General features: G+C 44.4%; 1 protein-coding gene across 10 annotated transcripts in view; it reads left to right on the plus strand.

The window, feature by feature from the left end:
* RCL1 (RNA terminal phosphate cyclase like 1) overlaps positions 1 to 22,851 on the plus strand; it is a 183,474-nt gene that overhangs the window by 36,461 nt on the left and 124,162 nt on the right. For 3 of the 10 annotated variants that reach the window (XM_060409422.1, XM_060409421.1, XM_004004356.5), the window contains exons 6-8: positions 7,217 to 7,342; positions 11,268 to 11,424; positions 15,245 to 15,348. In XM_060409422.1, the coding sequence (XP_060265405.1) occupies positions 7,217 to 7,342; positions 11,268 to 11,424; positions 15,245 to 15,348 (387 nt within the window). Of the gene's footprint in view, positions 1 to 1,705; positions 5,558 to 5,707; positions 5,822 to 6,699; positions 6,737 to 7,180; positions 7,343 to 11,267; positions 11,425 to 15,244; positions 15,349 to 22,851 lie in introns of those variants that run through there. The other 7 variants (XM_042243419.2, XM_060409423.1, XM_042243417.2 and 4 more) reach the window with 7 other exon arrangements.

Genomic DNA, 22,851 nt, shown 5'->3' on the forward strand with positions numbered 1-22,851 from the left:
AGAAAGGACTTAGAAGCTGGGAATGTAGAACTTCCTAGGAGATGTAGAACTCAGGGACAAGGAAAGCTAGAAATGGATGGCTGTGGCATCAGCCACCATGTAGAAGGCAAAGAGAAGAGGGTGGGACCCTGAAAGGTCACTAAGATTTGAAAGCAGAAAGCAAAGTTCTTCCAGGAAGGGAGACTAGGGAAAATCAGAGTTGAATGGGGAGTAAAGAAATCAGTGATACTTCATTAAAAATAAATACATTAAAACTAGACTGAGATGCCATCTCTCACTAGTTAGATTGGTAAAGAAACTAAAGCTTGACATCATATTCTGATGAAAGGTTGGTAAGAAGGTGAGACAATGTAACTACTATGGTTAAGAATTTGACAGTATCTCGTAAAATTCCCAGACATCAAGGAAGCTGTCAAAGGCTACTAAAGTCATGTTAAAAGGATACAGAAGCCAACTTGAGGTGGCTCCTACTAGCCAAAGATGGGACAGTCTAACTACCAATAAAAATAACTACAGACCGATTGATTACACATTAAATAAGGTTACATCCACAAATTTATTATGATACTTAAAAAAAACCCTGTATTGATCATCCTTGGAAATCGACCCATTCTTTTGAAAATCAGTAATAAAAGTCAATCATTTATTCTGCTTTTCCTATACAAACTGATAAAGGGAAGTTGATGAGGGAAAGTCTCTATGTATCAAGGTATTGACTCTTTGTTTATGAATAAATTGCAAATGGTTTTTTTCTTAAAAAAAGAGAAAAGAAAATGTAGCTTATTAGAAGCCAAGTCAGTGCCTTAAAGGGCCCAGAGGAGTGAGCATTAGGCCAAGCTGAGGGATTCACAGGAGGCTGCTGCTGATAACCTGGAGGGCTCTTTCCAGCGGGTGTTGGAGTCAGAGGCCAGATAACCAGTTCTGGGCTGCAGAGTGATGGGGGGAAATGGTGGCAAGCAGAAGCTACTCTTTCAAGAACTTTGACAGGAAAGAGAATGGAAAGAAAGAAATGGTGATAACTTGAGGAAAAGAATTGAGGACATCCCCTCTTTTTAACAAAAAGATTGATGATTTGAGTATTTTTGTAGGTTAAGTAGATTTATACATGAGAGAGGGAGACTGACAAAGCAAGGTAACAGGTGATTAAAGCTAAAGCGCAGGTGCTAGAGTCAGACAGATGTGGGTTCTAATTTTGGCTTTGCCATTCACCGATGTTGGGATTTTGGCCCCAAACTTTGGTTGACACATTTATCACTGGGCCCTGTTTATGACTGCTGTGTGGGGCTGTTGGTGCTATGCTGTGCTGTGCTCAGCCTTGTCTGACTCTTTGTGACCCCATTAGTCTGCCAGGCTCTAATGAAGTTTAAATGGAGTAATAGATGTATAGTATGAGACACTGGACTGGTATAAGTAAGTATTTGGTAAATGGTGGCTGCTCTTGTTTTTATTGTCATTATTTAAGAGGAGATGGATTGAAAATGCAGGCGTATGGTAAGAATGGCTCTAGATGGAGCATTTTGATGATGATTGGAAAGGGGTAGGAGGCATTTTCAATTTTTACTGAGTTAGGATGGGTTCCAGGGTGAGGGGACTGGCAGGGGTGTGATAAGGGAATGTGACAAGGGCAGCGAAGATGTGGGCCACTTAGGCATTGTGAAGGGTGTGTCCAGTGGGGCATAGTAACTCGGGATAAGAAAAAGGCTGTGGGACTGCAGTAAGGGCTCAGCTGAGGTGAGGTGTTTTCATGGTGCTAGCTGTGTGGTGTATGGCTAGTCTAGCAGCAATTGGCAGCCTAGAAGGAGGAGTGGAGGAGGCAGGGGGCCGTCTTCATGCAGGACTGGGTGTGGATCGACCAGGTGAGTGAGACTTGCAGAAGGGTGGATTACAGGGCGTATTGGTGAGCGTGTTATTGGAGCGATGGCTGGTGCACTCCTTACGCTAGCCTGGAGAAAGCACGTGGTCATGGGGTTGGAAACCGTCACAGTTTTGTTTTTTTTTTTCCTTCACAGTTTTAATGGAAATAGATGTATGTGTTGTATAGAACTTGACATTGTGTTTAGGGAGTTGTATTTCGGGGTTTCAGATGTTAAGAGTGGTAGAATTCTAGGTGCCAACAAGATCATGGTAAGGGCAAGTGTTGGAGGTGGGGGGCCAGATGGGGTTGGATGATGGCTTTCCTGGTGGGGATTTGATATGAGTAGAAAGGATGTGTCTTCTAGGGGTGATAGGGCCTTAAAGTCAAGTTTTGTATTTTTCAAGAGGCTTTTGGGTGGTCTTACTTGGAGGAAAGGAACTGTGGAGTGGATTGCCTTTTCAGAGGCCTTGACTAGATTGCATGGTGAGTAGTGAAGGCGCAATGTAGGGTGGATTGCAGAGCCACAGGACAGAGAGAGCTGTTGCTGAGATAAAAGATCAAACTTGGGGTGCTGCCTGAAGTTCTTTTTAGGAATCATCAAGACAGAGGAACTTGTAATAAAGCTTCCCTGGATTAATGTCTGTTCTCTGCAGGACTGTCCTTGGGCCCAACCATGGGCCAAGACTTGTGTGTGTAGGGGGGAAAATGGCTGGTGGAGGAGAAATGGTACCTTTCCCAGGGAACCCCCAGGTTGATGGATGCTTACGTTGACGTCTAAAGGTGATGGTCGACTCTCATATCCTCCGACTCTTAGGAGATAGAAACAGGTTATAGAGGAATGGAAATGTGATGCAAGTGTGTGCTAAGTTGCTTCAGTTCTGTCCGTCTCCTTGCAACCCTGTGGACTGCAGCCAGTCAGGCTCCTCTGTCCATAGCATTCTCCAGGCAAGAATCCTGGAGTGGACTGCCATTTCCTCCTCACAGGGGATCTACCTGACCCAGGGATTGAACTTATGTTTCCTGCATTGGCAAATAGGTTCTTTACCACAGGTGCCACCTGGGAAGCCTGGTGATGCTAGTAGGTGGGTTTTCTTTTTAAAAACTAGAGATGCCTATTTTGCTTGATGCACGTTAGTTACTTATGTGCATGTTTAGTCATTTAGTCGTGTCCGACTTTGCGACCCCATGGGTCGTAGCCAGCCAGGCTCCTCTGTCCATGGGATTCTCCAGGCAAGAATATTGGAGTGGGTTGCCATTCCCTTCTCCAGGGGATCTTCCCAACCCAGAGATTGAACTGGGGTCTCCTACATTGCTGGTGGATACTTTCCTGCCTGAGCCACCAGGGAAGCCCCCCTAGTTACTAATAGCTCGACCTCATTCTCCTTAACATTGAGTTTCACTGTGTACAAATTCCAAGTTAAACCCTGTTGATGGCCATTGGGATGTCTTCTGTTCTTCACTGTTGCCAAAAATGTTGTGGTTAATGGCCTTGTACACAGAGTCCTACACACTTTCAGAACTATTTCAGTTTGTTTTTTCTATTTAGAGGTTTGTTTCTTCAGTGCTGTGTCATGGCAGTGAACTCTGCTTGGAGTCCATCCTCGCTAGTTTGGAAATGTGATTTCCAGGGTGTGCTCTCTTTGTTTACCACAGTCCTGTGGCAACAACATGGGTTGCATGGAGGCTGTCACACTGGGGTCTCACATGTACTCTCTACCAGGTATACAAAAGCCTCGTAAGTTTTTTGATGCCTTTGATGAAGATGCCAGGAAACAGGGAAAGCTCTGGGATTGTACAGGGTTTTACATAAAAGCTGAAGCAGCTGTTGTACCCTAGGCATGTGGGATGTAACCTTGTTCCTCCTCTGCTTTTTTCTGGTGTTCTTCGAACATTCCCTGTGTAGGCTCTGAGCCAGAAGGATGCTGGTGAGGTCCCAGGCGGTTCCCCTTCCTTGAGGCTGGGGATAGGACACCTGTGCCTTCCCCCATTTAGCCCTAACTCTAGTCCTGCCTCTAAACTCCCCATGAAAGTCGACACAGCACCCTTGCCCAGATCCCTGTCTGCAAACCAGACATTCCAGCTGCTGGTCTGCAAAGCTGCCCGTTTCACAGATACCCCAAAGGAATGTGGGTTTGAATTGAGATCACTTTTCTTGGCCAGCTTTGGAGCCTGGGAAAAAAGAGCTGCTTTTGGAAAAAGCTTTAGCAGGGGTTTGTTACTTGCAAGGCTGAGGTTGGAGGTTATATTCCCTGTAGGAGGGCTCGAGCTGGGAGAAGTAGCCCCATTCTCTTGTGTGGTTCCTCTACCCCCATCTCTGCAGAGTGCGTCTCTCTGACTGACTGGCCAGGGCCTGGGGGGGAGCTGGTGGCATTCCTGCCAGCAGCTGTGACTGGACAGTGCGGTTGCCGTTTACTTATTGCCACCCACTCTCATTCTCCCCACTGCCTGAGAGAGAAAGAAACACTGTCTTTCAGTTTTGTGATGCCGTCCCAGTAGTTCATGATTGGATGTATAAGAGTCAAGAGAAGAAGCTGGGGTGGAGGCAAGAGAGGGGCGTGAGGTGGAGTTTGTTGGACGATCTGGTTTCCTTTCTCTTAATTGTAGGGAGAGTACTGAGAGAGTGAGTCTCTTTCTTTGTGTTCACACGTACCCTCCCTCCTTAGCCTTCTCTGACTTGTAACACCAGGGAGGGTGAAGGGTAGGAGTTCCATATGCCCTATAGCCATGAACTTATCTTTCATGGATATGAGTTCTTAGTATGGTACTCATAAAAGGCCCCTGAAATCATCTGCAAAATTGTGTGTTCACGTGTTTCTTGAGACAGGGTTCATGGCTTTTACCAGATTCTCAGAGAGGTCTCTTACTCCTGAGAGGAAAGAACCTCTGCTTTGGGGTTTGGACCTTGGACTACCAGTAGGAAAAGCAGTAGTTGACATTCACTGGGCTCCGACTACACACAAGGCATGGCTGAGCACCTGACATGCATTGTTTCAATTGAGCTTCCAGACCTTGTGAAGGAGAGTATTATGATTATTATTTTTGTAACAATGAGGATGCGGAGGCACCAGGTTTTCAAGTAGCAATAATCACACCTTGGATAAAACTCGTTAGCTATGATACCACCACTGTGCAAGGCTGGAAGCACCAGGAATAGCACACTGGTTCCAGAATGATGCAGGAGCTGGGACTTAACACAGATAGTCCGATTCTAGAACTCTTAGCCAGTCTTGGTAGGACCTCCATAACAAGCTAGAGAGCTCCATAATGACTCTGGGATGCAGCCAGCTTTAAAGTTCCTTTCCTTCATTACTCCAGTGCCTGAATTCTAGTATACGCTTCCATTGGCCCTGATTAGCACTTTTACCTACTGAGTTTCCACATCCCTGGAGGGATCCGGGAAGAAGGTTGCCTTTGGAAAGTCGCATCTGTTTAATTTTAAATCTTGGTTCTGTTGTCCTCAGTGAGAGCCCTGAAGCAGAAACCCATGGCCTTACCTCAAGGTTACTATGAGCATAAAATAAGATGATCATGTACCTGAAATAACTTTGAAAGCCACAAGCACCATGGGATTATATATCAGAATAGTGACATCTGTTATTTTCCTGCAGAATGTGGGCACTTCAGGCCTCAGAGGGACAGCACCCTCCTGGTCCAAAGGGTATGAGACCTGGGACTGTTTGTCGAAGCTGCCTGTGGTCAAAAGTACGTCCTGGACAGAGGAGGTGGTGATGTAACTGGGCTGTGTGTGTGTGTGTGTGTGTGTGTATTGAAAAATCCCTCTTTACTCTTTCCTCATTTTGGGTTTGTCCTTTGAGTCAAGTCAAATATTTATCGAGTATTTCTGAGTACAAAAGTAGTGTATGAGAGACTTGTGAGGGATACAGAGGTAGAGCCCCTTTCGTTATGAAGCGTGCAGTGTTATCGGAGAGCAAGGACGGCCTGAGTGTATATGAAGGGAGATGTGTGGTAAGTTCAAGTGCAGACCACAGTTGGGGCATCCTGGTTGATTTCAGGAGAGAAGGGAAACTCCAGGTTGGAAGAATGGAGGCAGGTAGATCAGGCTGAGGGATTTGGACACTTCGATTCATGGAGCTGGGGATGGTGGTGTTGGGTTGGGGATGAACCAAGCAGACTAGGGGTCTGATCTCAAGATCTAGGAGGGCCTGGAGTTACTGGGAGCTTCTCCCTCACACGTGGGAGCTGGATCTTTTGGTGAATGTCCAGCATGGGTCAGAAAGGGGAGCTTGATGCCAGTCAGGTTCTTTGCTTTTTGTTTCTACAGCTCAAATGAAAATTAAATGTGTTATTGACAGTAATTTTTGAACAGTTGGGCTGGGCTGAGGAGACCACACACCTGGTTTTTCCTGAGGAACTTTGTGCCTGGGGTTTGGATCAGAGTAATGGGAAGATTGTGTGTTGTTACTTCTTTGTTTCTTTAGCCCCTCGTTCCACACGCACAGCCAGCCCCTAACCATACATCGGACATTGGAAGTGCTTAGTACATACTTATTTTTTATTTGGTTGGTTGATTTGGGGAGAACCAGTCTCTGTAATAAAGTTTAATTTGAGGCAGTAGTTTCCAGTTCCTCAAGCAGCACCTTTTTAATTTGAGTTGATTTGAGTTGCCAATATCTTTCCTGTCTGAGGCTGTCCTGTTGTAAAAGTGCTAATTATCACTATTTGGACCATTAGGTAGCAGTTGCAAGGAGCCTGTATCATCCATAAATAGCATTGTCGGCACTTAAATAATTGAAAATAGGCTCTTAAGTTAAAAACCTGTTTAGACCTATATAGATAGCCCCACTATGTTCTTTTACTAATGTTTTTTCTGCTTCTTTTGTCAGCATACCATGGGGTGGATTGGATCACCCAGGGGCCCAGGTCAGTCCCAGTGGGGTATCTGTCCTGATCTTAGTTCTAAGAGAAAGACTTAACGGATAACAGCAGTGGGGATGTTCAGAGAATACTTCAAAGGGAGTCTGGCTCATGCCATACAGGGGGCAATTGCCTTTATTTGTTCCAGAATTGAGGTGAACCATTTCTAGGGGAGAGGGAATGGGTAGGCAATCTAGAGCAGGGTTGGCAGCTTTTATTTTATACTTTCCAAGTGTCTATATTGTTTGGATGTTTTTCATCAAGGACTTTTTATAACAATACAAAAATTATATAATAATAAAAATAATAATGTAAAAATTGAGTTGTGACACTACAAAGTTAAGTAATTAAATACAGGTGGAGAATAGAATGAAATTAGAAGCATCATTTTGTTATGGCAGTACTACAAATATTTGCTAGCTTTATGACTGACTTTTCTCTGTTGTGGAGTCCAAGCAGAATGACACCCTTAACTCCGAGCTGCAGGTATTCAGTACGTGTATCACCTCAGATGGCAAACCGGATTGTGGATTCTGCAAGGAGCATCCTCAACAAGTTTTTACCCGATATCTATATTTACACAGACCACATGAAAGGCATCAACTCTGGGAAGTAAGTGTCTGTGCATTTGGGGAGCCTAATTCTGCAGCCTCCCTAAGCATTTTTCATCCTCCTGGTCTCTGATTGAAGCTTAAGCTGCCAGCTCTGAGGTTGGGCGGCCAGAGGAAGAATGATTCACATTTTTTTTCCTTCTGACTTACTGCCATTGTCACCACCAAGTATATTCTGAGCACCTATCACATGGAAAGCATCACCGTGCCCAGTGCTGGGTGATGAGGGTTTGAAATACCAGCCTCAGGGAATTAAAACCCAGCTATTAATAAAAGTGCCTCCAGCTTTAAATCCCATCTGCACTCTGTTCCCACTAAAAAGTAAAGTAAACAAAGTTCTTCCATCCTGAGTAAATAACAATTTAGGGAAAAAAATCCTTTGTTGGTCTAAGTGCCAGTCGGCGTCTCTCTCCATCAAGGGGAACGACACCCTTGGAGCCAGAGAAACTTGTTATTGCAGATTTTAATTTGGTTTAGTTAGAGCCTTTGTGGAAAACCTCACATTAGAACATAAAAAGTTAATAATGATGATCTATGTAATGAAAATATCTGTTTTAGGCTTTTGTTATATATTTAGAAACCACTAATTTTTTATTATGAAAATGTTAAGCGTACAGAAAAGTTGGAAGGATAATACAGTGTACATTTGTATATTTTTCTTACTTGTAGGTAGAGATTATTTGGCCAAATTTGCTTTCCTTGTATGTGAGTTTTCTCTGTTTTTGTTGAGCCATTTTAGTGTGAATGACAGTACCTTTACACCCTGGACCTGAACTTTTCAGGTTGTGTCTTATAAAAGTAAGAACATTAGAGACTGACAATTGTGAGATAAGAAATCAGTTTTTTTCCTAAGTTGTACCACAACTCATCCTTTCATAGTCCTTCCTCTGAGCTTTCTTTAACCTCAGGAAAAGAAGGAAAGAGAGGGAAAAGAAGGCGGCGAGTGTGTTATGGGATCTCTGACCTTCATGAGGCCTAACTAGAAGATAAAGGAGATTTCACAAATGCAGTGGTGGCTCTTTGTCCAGAGCAACAGAGGAGGTGGTGTCAGAGCTTAGAGTTGGGAAAGGATTTGTGTGCGAAGCTGGCTGTTTCCTTGGGAATTGGAAAGGTCAGTGATGGTCCCAAACTTTTGGTGTATTGCTCAAATACCATTGGTGGTGTCCTCATTCCTAACTTGTGAGTGATAATGCCTACATCCCTAGGTTACTGTTACTGTAAAGATGAAAAGATCCCATATGTAAGCCCCTAATGCAATGCTGGGCACATAGTAGGTGCTGCAGAAATGGTAGCTGCTAATGCCGTTCTTGCTTTTTTCCTCCCTTCTTGGCTGCAGGTCTGGAATTATGTGTCAGCTGTTTTCTGGGGGGAGGGAATTACAAGGGATGGGGGAGGATAGGTGGTGCCAGCAGCTGTCTGAGTGGCCTGATCTCTGTAGTGCCTTGTCATCTGGCCTCTCACTCTACAAAGAAGCAGAGCAGACCAAAAGGCTGTGCTCCCAGCCAGAATGTGGCTTTTCATAATGCCGTCATTGACCAGCTGACCCTAGGGCTATGCAAGGCCCATACTTGCGAATAATGAGTAGGAAGCTCACATGTGTATGGAGATGTAGGCATAATATAGCCTTGTTTTACAGGTAGAATTTACCTATAAAACCAATGCACAATGTTAAATTTGCATTCTGCTTTCTAAATAACAAGTTACGATTGACAAACAGTGATCTTCCTTCTCCCTTATGAAATTATAGTCATGAGTAGGTATTTTCCTTTTCTAATTCAGTGAAGTGTCCTTGTAAGTTAAGCTCGCTGAACTCTGGGAGTGAGAGTCCTATGTGGCCATGCCCTGGGACTTTGGGAGCCAGCAGTTCTTGGTGGCCTGTGTCAGTTCTTTGTCTGGTACACATTTGTCCAGCATGGTCCCATTTTGATTCCCAAAGTGACTTTTTGAAAAATCTAACCCTTTATCAATTAGAAAGTTTTGGAGCCCATTATCTATGAACTGTACTAATGCCATCTTCAGTGAGGTCACTTGGTGATTAGCTGCTTTGTCAGCATAACTTGAAATAGGCCTGATAATATACATACCCCAAATTGGGGGGTGGGGGATGTCGGCATAACATGCATAGAGCATAATATGTTATCGTGTTGTTTTCTGTAAAACAAATACGATATCAAATGGGACAATCTTGATTAAATGTGAAGTTCATTGTAATAAGTACACATACTTCAAAAATTTCACACGGATGGAAAAGTTTGGAAGTGCTTAGGAACTACAAGTTAAGTGGGTTAGAGCGGTGATGGTGGCTTGTCTCCTGGCCCTTCCTCCCTCCGTTTTCTCCTTGTCATTTTGTGCCACTACCTCTGCTGATGAGCTGGGTGCCCCAGGTCAAGTGAGTCATAGGTATCTTGAGATTGTTCTTTAAATGTCCCATGATGATGCTGGGAAGTACAGTGTTAGATTGTTGAGTGTGACTCAAAGTGCCCTGGAACCTGTGTTCTCACTGCTCCCTCTTCCCTTGGCAGGTGTTATTAACCCTTGGCTGCATAGACAATCAATTTTTTTTTTTTTTAAAGAAATTAAGGACCAACCAGTATAGTTCCCCCTTGTTGTGAGCTCATATAGTACATTATTAATTTTACATGTAGTTTTTCTGAAACAAGTATTTTGGCTAGTTTTGTGCTAGATGCATAGAAGGTGCTTCATGAACGTGTATGTCGAATTGTGTTAAAGGAGGCAGGGCTGTATCGTGGTTGCATGTGGAGTGTACTGCTGGGAGCTGTATATAGCTAACCCTGGAACAACGCTTGGATTAGGAGTGCTGAACTTCCCTGTATTCGAAACCAACAGTCAGCTCTCCATCTTTGGTTCCTCTGTATCTGGGGTTCGTATTTAGTGAAAAAAGATCTGTGTCACTTGACCTGAGCAGTTCAAACCTGTGTTATTCAAGGATCAATTACATTTGTTTAAAAGGGACTGAGCAAGGTAGATGTGAGGGGTCACGTTAGGAGTTTTGTGGGGAGATGCTTGTGTTTATTATTGTGAACTGATTTTGTTTTACATCAAACTGGTTGTCACTAAGCCTCACGAGAGCAGGGGCCTGTGTGTGCCCCAGTTCCTGGGTATATGGAAACTTTCTCCTAAATGTTTTTTGTGTGCAGGAGTGCACAAGGCATTTGTGGTCCTGGACTGGTAAGGGTGTTAGGTTCTGGCTGCTGGTGGCCAAAACACCTGGGCAAGCATATGGTACTGGTTTCTGGATTATATTCATTGAATTCTGAGTTAGCGATGTCCCGTGGGGACAAAAACATAAAGGTGTACCTTCTCTAGGCCCTTTCTCCTTGGGTGGTCTTTGTCGCTACGGAGCAACAACTTGCTGTTTCTCAAGAAGAGCTGTAATCAGGTGCTCCCCAGGCTGCTTACATTTCTGGGGTGGTTGAGTGAGGGCCAAGCAAGTGGAGAACTTGTGTGGTCTTTGGCTTCTGGAACACCTGTGTTTGAAGTGCATATCAGTCTCTTTCTGGCCATGTGGACTTGATGCTGGTTGCTTGATTTGTCCATTTCCTCAGTTCTAAGGTGGGATGGTAATATTTACTCTGCAGAGTCATGTCAAGCCCCTAGCTCAGAAACTGGCTGAGAGTAGAACTCAATATCTGGTAGCTGTTAGGGTGGCTGTACACGTGGAGTGTTACAAACTCTCACAGTGTACGGTGTCGGGGAAGGGAGGGCTGAAAGGGAAAGCAGTGGTTTTGCCATGTGTGTGCCCTCACTGAGTCATGTGTATTCCCAGTGTGAGCTGCTAGGAGCTCTAATAAGGCCTAATATAACCAGACAGAGTGCCATCAAAAGGATGTTTGTCTTCTCTTTTGACTGGTGAATGCAAACCCTGCTTCATACGCTACTCAGTGTCTGTGCCTTTGAATCTCCAGGTCTCCGGGCTTTGGGCTGTCCCTGGTTGCCGAGACCACCAATGGCACTTTTCTCAGTGCTGAGCTGGCTTCCAACCCCCAGGGCCAGGGCGCAGCGATGCTGCCTGAAGATCTCGGCAGGAACTGCGCCAGGCTGCTGCTCGAAGAGATCTACCGGGTATGTCCTCAGCTTCTGCAGGTCGGGGAGAGGAGCACCTGGAAGCAGTTCCCATGTTTCTTCATTAGCAACTTTCTTTCTCTTTTAAGGGCTTCAGTCAAGGAGTTAACCTCTTCCTACCCTTTAGACAGTTCAGCATTAACTAGCTTAGTGGGTTAGCTAACTAGTCAGTGACTGCGGAGCCTGGTGGGCTGCCATCTATGGGGTCGCACAGAGTTGGACACGACTGAAGTGACTTAGCAGCAGCAGCAGCAGTGAGCAGAGACTCAGCCCCATTGGTTTGATACAAATAGCAGGTAAGTTTTAACGATCGGGAGGGCAGAGAACTAGAACAGAGTCATGCACGAGGGAGGGGATAAAAAATGAAGCAGGTTAGGCAGCAACTGGCCAACTGAAGGGCACGCACTGCCCTGCCCAGAGCAGGGACCTTCTCTCAGCCCCCTAGTTGTTGCCACGGCATGGGTGAGGGCTCGTTCTTCTCAGATTTTTCAAGAGAAACTGGAAAGCTGGATTTGTATGTGACAGTTAATTCAGATAAAAAACAGCGTAATAGGCTCAACTTTGCACAGTGTTTGGGAGTGTTAACGACTGTCTAAGGAAGGCAGGCCTGTGTCAGAGTACAGTAGGGGCTTGGGAAGGTGAGACAAAGAAAAGGTGACAGGATGCTGAAGACAAGCCTGCACCGCTGGTCATTTTGCTTAGACATTCATCAACGCTCCTGTCTCTTTCCAGTGGACCTGGGGGAAGTGGATGTATCTCATTACAGAACAGCCCAGTGGGAGCCCACAGGCACAGCTGGAATGTGGGCTTTATATCTCCATAAATGGCAGATTATAAGCCTCAGGGTGAAAGCACAGTCTACCAGTCCGCAAGACAGAAAACATGCAGTCTGGATTAGGTTATTATTTTTTTTCTTTACTCTAGTTAAATTCTACCTTAAGCTATTTAATTGTGGCTGGACTGCGTTTTTTTGTTTTAAATCATTAAGAAAACTTCTTTTGTGTGGGTCTGTGATCTTTAATTGCTAAAAAGGATCAAGATGCTTCTTGTTTTTATAATAATTCTTTGTAAGTCTGTGATGTGACATGGTTTAAATAAGTAATAAAAATCCATCTCCTTTGGTACCATTTATTTTTACCAAAGTTTTAATCCTCTGATCTAATTCTTGTTCCATTTATGTCTCATTAGTTACCAAGCCCTCTTGATTCCATTCCAGACTTTCTGGAACTACCCTAGCCTATCCATCTGTCTGGCACCATCTGCTACCCTCTTCCCTTCCACACCAGCCTCCTCTGATTAGACGTACTGGCTTTCCCTTCTTGCAGAGAGGAAATCCTTTCCACATTCTCTCCAACATCCTCTTCAGTCTAAGTCTCCCCTCCTAAAACAGTGATCTGATCTTGTTACTCCTGTGCTCAGAGACCTTCACCAGCTTCTCACTTTCCCAGGATAAAATCAAAGCCCTTGACCCAGTGAGAAAAGCCCTGCCTTAGCTTCCCTGCTCCGCCTTGTCCCTGCGGTTTCACATAGTTCTCCTCAGAGAGCACTCAGCCACTTTCAGGCTGGCCTCCTGGCTGTTCCTCACTGGCCCTGGGTCATATTTTCCCCCATCCTCTTGTTCTTCTTCCCTCTCCAAATCCTGCTCATCACTCCAGGGCCAGCTCAAATCCCCACCTCCACAAAGCCTCTCTCTGGTGCCCGGTGAATGACTACCCCTACCCCACCACCTTGGCAGTCCTGGTGCCCTCAACAGCATAGCTTCATCTTCACCTTGAACTGTTACTGGTTCCTGCTCATATCTCATCTTTATAGTGAGACTGAAGCTACTTGGCATAAGGATTGTATCTTCTGCTTTTGGAGTGGCCCCACCACTCCGTCCATGGTGTCCTGTACACAGACCCTAATATATTTATTGCAGTGAAGTGTTGGTTCAGCACATAATAAAAATCAGTTGAGGGACTTCCCTAGAGGCCTAGTGGATAAGAATCTGCCTGCCAATGCAGGGGACACGGGTTCGATCCCTGGTCCAGGAAGAACCCACGTGCCTCGGAATAACTAAGCCCATGTGCCACAAGTACTGAGCCTGTGCTCTAGAAACTGTGCTCCTCAACAAGAGAAGCCACTCCAGTAAGAAGCCCTCACACCGCAAGGAAGAGAAGCCCCGGCTAGCTGCAACTACAGAAAGCCTGCACAAACAGCAGTGAAGACACAGTGCCGCCAAAAATAAATAAATTAGTAAAATAAATAAAAATCAGTTGAGAATGGCAGAATAGCACTATAGTGATAGGAAGCAGAGACTAAAGAGAACAGTTTTAATTTTATGAAACGAGTGAGTTCTGTAAAACAGAAATAAATAGTGTTGTTGGTCCATATATTCTCCATGGGGTCAGGTTTTCCATTTAGATGGAAATATATGTGCTATAACTCTTGTTCTAAAATTTGCTAAAGGAGATAAACTCAGATAAACTTTATCAACTCAGGTAGATTTAAGAAGAGCAGATTTTCATAAAGCCTGGCTGGAGGATCCACTTCCTGATTTTCTTACTCCATTGTAGGAAGTCTTAATGGCAGAGAATGAGTGTCTGCATCAGGGAATTGACTTACTTCCTACCCTGCACACACTGAAAAAGGAGAGAGATGTGCTCACATAAGCAGCAGTAGGCGACCACCTAACCTGTTCAAAGTCTGGGAGATTCTAGCCTTGAACGATGATGTGTCATGGTGAAAAACTAGATTTCTTGTGATGTGTGCAAAATATGTTGATGCCATCCTGCTTTCACTATTTACAATGCAAGTTTAAATTGTTTTAGGAACAAGGGAAGTTGTCCAGTGGCTAAGACTCCATCCTCCCAACACGAGGGGCCCAGGTTCAATCCCTAGCAGAGAACTAGAGCCCATGAGCTGCAACTAAGGATCCCGCATGCTGCAACTAAGGCCCAGTGCAGCCGAATAAACGAGTAAATAGAGCTATCGAACTGACTAAAGAAATTGCTTTAAATAGAGTTACCCCAGAAAGAATGATCTGAAGTAAAGACATTGTTTAACACACAAATGGAAACAGCAGGAATGCACACATCGAGTGTAAGGATGGCTAAAGTGGTTGAGAAATTCAAGAATGAAAAAAGAAAGGCAGCCAAAGCAGTTATACTTCAGGAGAAATTTTTGAAAAGAATTCTGTTCTGCTTCTTGATTTGAAGGAACAGGGAAAATGAAAGATAATGCATAAATAGTAAGAGTGGAGGGATTGGATTTGGGAGGTTCTCCAGTTCTAAGGCACACAGGAAGAGCTGAAGAGGGGAATCTAATGGGACATGGCATGGAGTTTCTGAATGTAATTAAATAAGTGTTTCAGGTAAGACCTTTGAAAGGGAAGGGTCCTTTCATGTCAGATTAGCTGTGGTGTTCTCTGAAAGATATTAATGAGTAAAAATGTAATTCACTTAACCTGTGTTAATTACCTGTGCTTTGCCTATAAATGATTTTGCCTTTTTGCTTATATGTCCTGCTATGGGTTTAATTACGAAGGGAAAGTTTCATTTTTCCTTAGATATACCTCAGTGAACTTTAATGTCTATTGATTCTGATAGTCTCAACTCTTAGAATTATTTTGATTAACTGTTAGTTTAACCCCCTACAGTTGTTAATATGAGGATAACTCTTTAAAAAACCTCACTCAGTTTTATTATTGCTCGAACTTTGCAGCTTGCTCTTCTGTGTGTCTGCTCTGGGCATCTGTGTCTTTTTTTTCCTCCCTCTGTTTGATTGGTTTTCCATTATCTGATTGGTACAATATTAATCTTTAAAGTGTTTTTATTTACAGGGTGGATGCGTGGACTCGACCAACCAGAGCCTGGCTCTATTACTCATGACCCTTGGACAGCAGGATGTTTCCAAAGTCCTGCTCGGACCACTCTCTCCCTACACGTGAGTTGTTTTCTTTCAGCCTCCTTATGCTGTCCACTTCTGTTCCCTGATAGCTCAGTTCGTAAAGAATCTGCCTGCAATGTGGGAGACCCCAGTTCTATTCCTGGGTCAGGAACATCCCCCTGGAGAAGGGATAGGCTACCCACTCCAGTTTCTTAGGCTTCCCTTGTGGCTCAGCTGGTAAAGAATCCGCCTGCAATGCGGGAGATCTGGATTCATTCCCTGGGTTGGGAAGATCCCCTGGAGAAGGGAAAGGCTACCTACTCCGGTATTCTGGTCTGGAGAATTCCATGGACAGTCGCAAAGAGTTGGACATGACTGAGCGACTTTCACTTCACTTCTGTCCTCCAGTTGCACAAAACCACGAACGTGTTATACTGAACACTGTCCTGTGGACACTTGATTGTACAAATCCATAAATGAGCTGGAGGTTGTCGTTTTCACCTGGTGTCTCAAGGATTCGGCCTTCTTTTCTTTCCTGCAGTTTCTTCCTGTCCATCTGTCACTCCCATGTCCTTAAAGCTGTGTGATAAGTATTTGACAGTTCTGTCTGTGCTTTAGACCTTATTTCCATTTTGGAGGTATACTATTATATATAGCTTGGGTGTTGTTGTTAATTTTTATTTTATTTATTTATTTAGTTTTTTGAAACAATGATAGACTTTAGTTTTCTGGGCTCCAAAATCACTGCAGATGGTGACTGCAGTCATGAAATTATTATTTTTTTAAATTTATTTATTTTAATTGGAGGTTAATTACTTTATAATATGGTATTGGTTTTACCATACATCAACATTCCTCTTTTCTCTAGCTATAGGAAAAAGGACTGCCTTTTTGTTCAAAAGACAAAGTTCATAGTAATACCACTGGACTAGGAGGGAAATGCAGAAGTGAGTTTAAGGCCAAGGGGTTGTTATCAGAAGTTGACTGCTGGGTTATTAAAGTAGGAGATCCAAAAAGAGCAGATCCTCAGAAGGCTTGAATTCTAAGCAGCACAGTGAAAAAAAGCATTACTGAAAGTAAGTGAGGTTGCTGTGAACAGCCCCTCTGAGCATTGATATCTCTGTACATGTGTCTGTGTACTTGAAGATCGTTCTGTAGCCACCTATGGGTGGGTAGCTTGGGAGGAGTGGGCCTTGGGTGCAAGGGAATATTCAGGTAGATATGAGACTGAACTGTCCTTTTTCGGTTATCATGGTACCGATGCTGTATATCTGAAAGGTACAGTACTGTGATAACTGAAGAATGGTGGTGCCATCACATTGAGAAAGGGCGTGCACTGCAGAGGGGCTGGTGCACCACAGGACCATGGTGGTGTGGGCAGAGACCAGAAGATTCTTCTGGAGGCTTTTTTTTTTTTTCCTGTAAGTTGATGGTGGAAGGCTCTCTGAAACAAGGAAATGGAAGAGAATACATTCTGTTAGCAGTGTGGAAAGACAGATAAACAGGAAACTGGTGAGGACCACATTATCTCCTGATAACTTGTGTAAAGTAAATGTTTCACAGGACAGGAAATCTGAAATTGGCTAATCCTAAATGACATGCTGACATGAGGAATGAACATTGCTGAGAGAGACTTTACAGTTAGCACAGCACCCTAAGTGCAGAGATTGGCTTTCCGGTGATGGTTTGCTGGAAGTGACTGGCAGCTGTGTGACCACCACAGCCCACTCCAGCTTCTTAGCCAGTCTCATCACTGCTGCTTTCCCAGCCTTGGTTTCGGGGCCTGGCTGCTCACCCAGCCTGAGGCAGCGTCTAGAAATGTGTGTGGTCATGGGGCATGGGGTTTGGCAGAACATTATGTGAAAAATGGAATGTATATTTTTATTTTTCCTTGACACTTTTTTTTTCTCTCGCTTTTAGAGTTTTATTTTTTTCAGTTTGCTACAGAGCCTTGTATAGTCTTTTTAAGTCAGCAAACTCTGTGGAGATGGTGAAGATGTGACTGGACATTTTTTAAAGTTCCTGTGTCCTTGACACACTCCCTCACTAAACATTAATTGCAGTGTCTTGTCTTCCAGAAGCCTTGCCTAAAATTACACATCTCCTGGAAAACAAAGTAGTCTGCTCTGAATGGAGCTTTACAGAAGTGGGACAAATTGCAAAATTTTGTGTTTTGAGCCTTGGGGCTGGAGCTCGCAGGACATGTTCCTCTGGGTTACCCGCCTCCCAGGGCCTCCTGCAAGAGGAGTGGCCAGGGGCTTGGAAAGGGCAGCCTCTCATCTTTCAGTAAACTAGCATGAGGTGGTGGTGGGAGGGGGTGTTTTTTTGAAAACTCTTTCTATTTGGGGCCCTTCTTCCCTTAATCATCATGGAAAGCTCCAGAAGCCCAAAGTGATGCAGGGCAAAGGTGGAAAGAAATACATGAGCTGCAGGGCAGACAAAGTTATCATCACCTGTTTACATACAGGCATTACTTACATTATGTTAATGGTGAAAAGGATAGAATCCACTGTCAGGTAGATGGCTTGAGGGGACAGCTTATCCTAGTTGGATTCAGGAACTTTGGAGACCAAACTATCACACTTATTTTTATGTGAGGTTAAAATAGTAAAAATCTGCTTTCTGTAACCTCAGATTTCTAAAGAAAATCAGAAGCAAGATCCTCCTTGGTTTAAAGAAATGTATTTCTTCTGGCAGTTTTCACATTTTTATTTGTATAAATAATTTAAAAAATGTATTTACAGAGCACTGGGATTAGGCAGGATAGTTTTTTTTCTAGCAGTGTTGCTTTCAAAAACCCTTTCTGGAAAATAAGGGTCCCTTATTTTTCTACTTTCATCTTTTCTCTTATTGCAGGATGTGACTGGTAATGATTTTCTGTGTTACTTGAGAAAGTAAGTCAATAGGTATGAAATTCTTTGGGAAAGCCAGAGATTTTTTTTTCCCCCCAGTAAAATGAAATAGTATTGGATGACATGGTGGTAATGTGAAGAATCTTATTTCTTTTCAGTTTGTGGAGTTCTGGGTGGTTTACAATTGGTAATGGTGATTCTACATTCCCTTCAAAAAGCTTAGTTTTACAGTTTAGGGACAGTTTGTACTTCATTTAAAATTATGGGTACATATCAATGAGCATCTTAATTAGAGCTTTTAGAAAATGTTTATGATCAGAAACTGCAATGACCACAGTTCTCTGTGTTCTTCCAGTGCACTGGTATTGGAGCCCAGCCTATCTGGATTTCAGTTCTGGCTGTACCTTGAAGCACTGGGAGACCGTGGACAAGGTCCTTGGCATCTCTGAGCCTCAGTCTCATCCATAGAGATAGTCATTGGTCCTGAAGTCATGGGCTTGTGGAGGTGGAGTGAGGCTTTTAGACGAGATTGGGCACTTAGCCCTCCAAATAGCATGCCTGGTGAAGCTCCATCAGTGGTTGATGCACAGGGAAGTCCAGTCTCCTGTTTAGGTTATTTTGAACGCCAGGAATTGCTTTGGGTGATCTCAGGCCTGAAGTCAGCTGTAAATTGTCTATCTCTAGATCTGCGTCCACTAATTTTTAAAATGTATGACTTAGCTTCCTTCAGTCACATTAATAAACAGATTACACATATTTTACTTACTATTCCCAAGAATTCTGTAAGTTTATTTAACAACATTTACCAGGTGTTGTTTTACGTGCTTTACAAATACAAACTCATTCAGGTTTCATGATAATCCCACAGGGGTTTAGATAGAGACAGGTACTGTTGCACACTCTATTTTACAAGTGAGGGGATTGAGACACAGAGAGGTTGAGTCACATGCCCAGGGTCACTCACACAGTCAGCAACTGAGGTTTTTGAACTCTGACGTCCTGTCCCTGACCCACTGTGCTCTTCAGTAGAGCTGGGATTCATACATGTTATTGGACTCCAAGTACCTCCCTGCCTGGGCAAATGTGCCATTCTATATCTTCTCAGAGTCCTTGTTTCAAATTGTCATAAGATAATTTCCTTCTGTCTTTCTTTGGAAGTCTAAAGTAAACCGTGTCACTTTGTTTTATGCCAGTTTTAATAATTGACGTCCTTACACTATTTTTGAGGTGCTGGGGAGTGAGAGCTCAGTGTCCTTGTCAGATGCTGACTGATGGGCGTCGTTGGCTCACCCAGCATGTAGCACAGCGATGTGAGGATCAAGGCGAGTGATGCACAGGAGTACTGGGAGCTGCTGGTCGAGCCTGCTGTTCTTTGGGTTCGTTGCCTAACTGCTCTCTAGGAGTCAGTACAACACTTGCCGCTATATTTACATCTTGGGAATGGTTTAAATGCTGCAAAGCCCTGCCAACTTACTATACTCTTTGAGCCGCAGAACACATTTGGAATATGGTAAAAACACGTGATATCCTTACTTTTCAGATGAAAAAGAGGTCACCTGCTCATAGTTAGTTGTTGGCTGAACTTGGCCTGGGGCCCCCATCTTATGAGAGTGCAGCCTACCTGGCTCTCTTGTTTCCTGTTGCCTTATAATGGAGTTTAATAACTTCATTCCTGGAGCAGAGGTCAGTGGGGCTTTGGGAAAGTTGCTCTTTGGCAGAAGAAGTACCACCAATACATCTAAAAGCTGCCGTGTAGTGACTTCAGGGGGCCCCATTGAGCAGATTCTCTTCCCACCCCTCAGCTTGCAGATCAACTCCTTAGACCCCAGAGGTAGGTGATTCCAGTGTCTGAGTGGCTTGGTGGAGCAGGAGGCAGGACCCTCTGGCATGGTTTGGTCTGTGGAGCTGCCAGAGGGAGCTCACTTTCACTGCCATGCTCTAGCAGGCTTTAGAGGGGGACCTGCTAGGAGGGGCTGTATTTTAAGGGGCAGTGCCAGGCAACCTGGCAAATTCCAGGCAATTGGGATCAAATGGGCAGATGACTGTGAGCCCAGTGGCCTTCACCTGTTGACCAGTAGTGGTGGTGGGAACAACCTGCTCTTGGAAAATACCCAGGAAAAATTACCTCTGTGCTCTAGGAGTCTCTGAAACCTGCTTGTCAGATGGACTGGAGCCAAATCACTTTGTTCTGGGGTGGGGGAAGCTCACTCTGGATACTTCTCTGAGTCAGGAGTTAAATTCTCTGCACAGGGGTTATCTGTAGAGGAACAGGGCTGTCCTCCGTATCCTCTGGGTACCTCTTCTGCCTGGCTCTGTGGCTGGGGTGTATATCCAGGAGGTGTGGGTCTATTGTATGGTGTTTGGAAGAGAAGGAAAGGGGAGTGGTGCCTTAAGGGCCAACATGTGGCTGTGGCCATGCTGAGCTGTGGGGCTGTGGAGGAGGATGTGGGCCAGCCCTGAAGGTGACTTTGTTCAACTGCATGTAGAGGTGGGTGAATTTATTCTGTTTGATTTTCTTAAGGAGATTGTTAGGATTCCATATTGTCTGAGGTTATTTCTCATAGCAAAAAAAAGCTATATTTGCATTTTGTTATCCCAAGCAGCAAGCGACTTAGGGATAATGAGCCTGGAGGGGAAGGGGATCATAAGACATACCTTAATACAGCCCTTACACAGTCTTCTTCAGACTGGCTGGAGGGTTGGCAGAACATTATGTAAGAAGTGGAACCGACTTTGCTTTTTCTAACACTTCCAAAGGCTACAAATACCCCATGCAACTATGCAGGCCTGCACACTCAAGCCTGTGTTTCTGCCGTCCTTCTCCAAGAGATCAGAAGCAGGCTGTGGCCTCTTAGGAATTCTGCCAGATGGGGAGGGTGTCTGGTTTTTCTAGCACAGTTGAGTGATTCAGGTGGAAGAATGAAGTAGCCTGGGGAGGCTTTCGGGCCTGTGTGAGAACCGAGGCAGCAGCAAGAGAGAACAGGCTGTTTGCTTCTTAGAATGTAGACGAGTGGGTGAGATAGCTGGCTTTTTCTTCATTACTGCCAGCTGGAAGCTTTGCCCACAGATGTGGACTATTTATCTGTGGCTTTGATGTCTTTGTTTTCTTTTTTCCCGAGGGCAGGGTTGAGGTTGTAAGGCTGGGACAGAGAGCAAAAATCTGAAAATTTCAATTGGTTAGTAAAATAGGACGGAGAAGGCAATGGCACCCGACTCCAGTACTCTTGCCTGGAAAATCCCATGGGTGGAGGAGCCTGGTAGGCTGCAGTCCGGGTCGCTAAGAGTCGGACACGACTGAGCGACTTCACTTTCACTTTTCACTTTAATGCATTGGAGAGGGAAATGGCAACCCACTCCAGTGTTCTTGCCTGGAGAATCCCAGGGATGGGGGAGCCTGGTGGGCTGCAGTTTATGGGGTCGCACAGAGTCGGACACGACTGAGTGACTTAGCAGTAAAATGGGAAAGCCAGCAGGGGAAGAATGCTGCTGCTGCTGCTGCTGCTAAGATGGAAATGAAAGAGCACGATTTAAGGTGGAAGAGAGAGCAAGGGAGTGAGGAATTATTCTATGAGTGTGCACTCATCACCCTGCTCTCCAGGGTGGTTACTACTCCGTTTTGTAACCCCTGTCTCAAGCAGAAAGGATATGCAGTTGTTCAGGCTTTCTTTTCCCCTTTTTGCCTTTTCCCTCTTTTGTCTAGATTGAGGACAGAGGGGTAGGAGATAGTGGAAAATACAATAGACTTTAGACTTAGCTTGGAATACCATGTGAGGATGGGAGCCAAGGATCAGTTCTTTTTTTTTCTTAACTTCACAAAATTTTAACCAGCTTTCAGTTCAGTTCAGTTTAGTTCCTCAGTTGTGTCCGACTCTTTGTGACCCCATGAACCGCAGCACACCAGGCCTCCCTGACCATCACCAACTCCCGGAGTTCACCCAAACTCATGTCCATCGAGTAGGTGATGCCATCCAACCATCTCATCCTCTGTCATCCCCTTCCCCTTCTGCCCCCAATCCCTCCCAGCATCAGGGTCTTTTCCAGAGTCAGATCTTCGCATCAGGTGGCCAAAGTATTGGAGTTTCGGCTCCAACATCAGTCCTTCCAGTGAACAGCCAGGACTGATCTGCTTTAGGATGAACTGGCTGGATCTCCTTGCAGTCCAAGGGACTCTCAAGAGTCTTCTCCAGCACCACATTTCAAAAGCATCAATTCTTCGGCACTGAGCTTTCTTTATAGTCCAACTCTCACATCCATACATGACCACAGGAAAAACCATAGCCTTGACTAGACGGACCTTTGTTGACAAAGTAATGTCTCTGCTTTTTAATATGCTGTCTAGGTTGATCATAACTTTCCTTCCAAGGAGCAAGGGTCTTTTAATTTCATGGCTGCAGTCACCATCTGCAGTGATTTTGGAGCCCAGAAAAATAAAGTCAGCCACTGTTTCCACTGTTTCCCCATCTATTTCCCATGAAGTGATGGGACTGAATGCCATGATCTTCGTTTTCTGAATGTTGAGCTTTAAGCCAACTTTTTCACTCTCCTCTTTCACTTTCATCAAGAGGCTCTTTAGTTCCTCTTTACTTTCTGCCATAAGGGTGGTGTCATCTGCATATCTGAAGTTATTGATATTTCTCCCGGAAATCTTGATTCCAGCTTGTGTTTCCTTCAGCGCATCATTTCTCATGATATATTCTGCATATAAGTT

This window comes from Ovis aries, chromosome 2, assembly GCF_016772045.2.
Source record: "Ovis aries strain OAR_USU_Benz2616 breed Rambouillet chromosome 2, ARS-UI_Ramb_v3.0, whole genome shotgun sequence".
Classification (NCBI taxonomy): domain Eukaryota; kingdom Metazoa; phylum Chordata; class Mammalia; order Artiodactyla; family Bovidae; genus Ovis; species Ovis aries.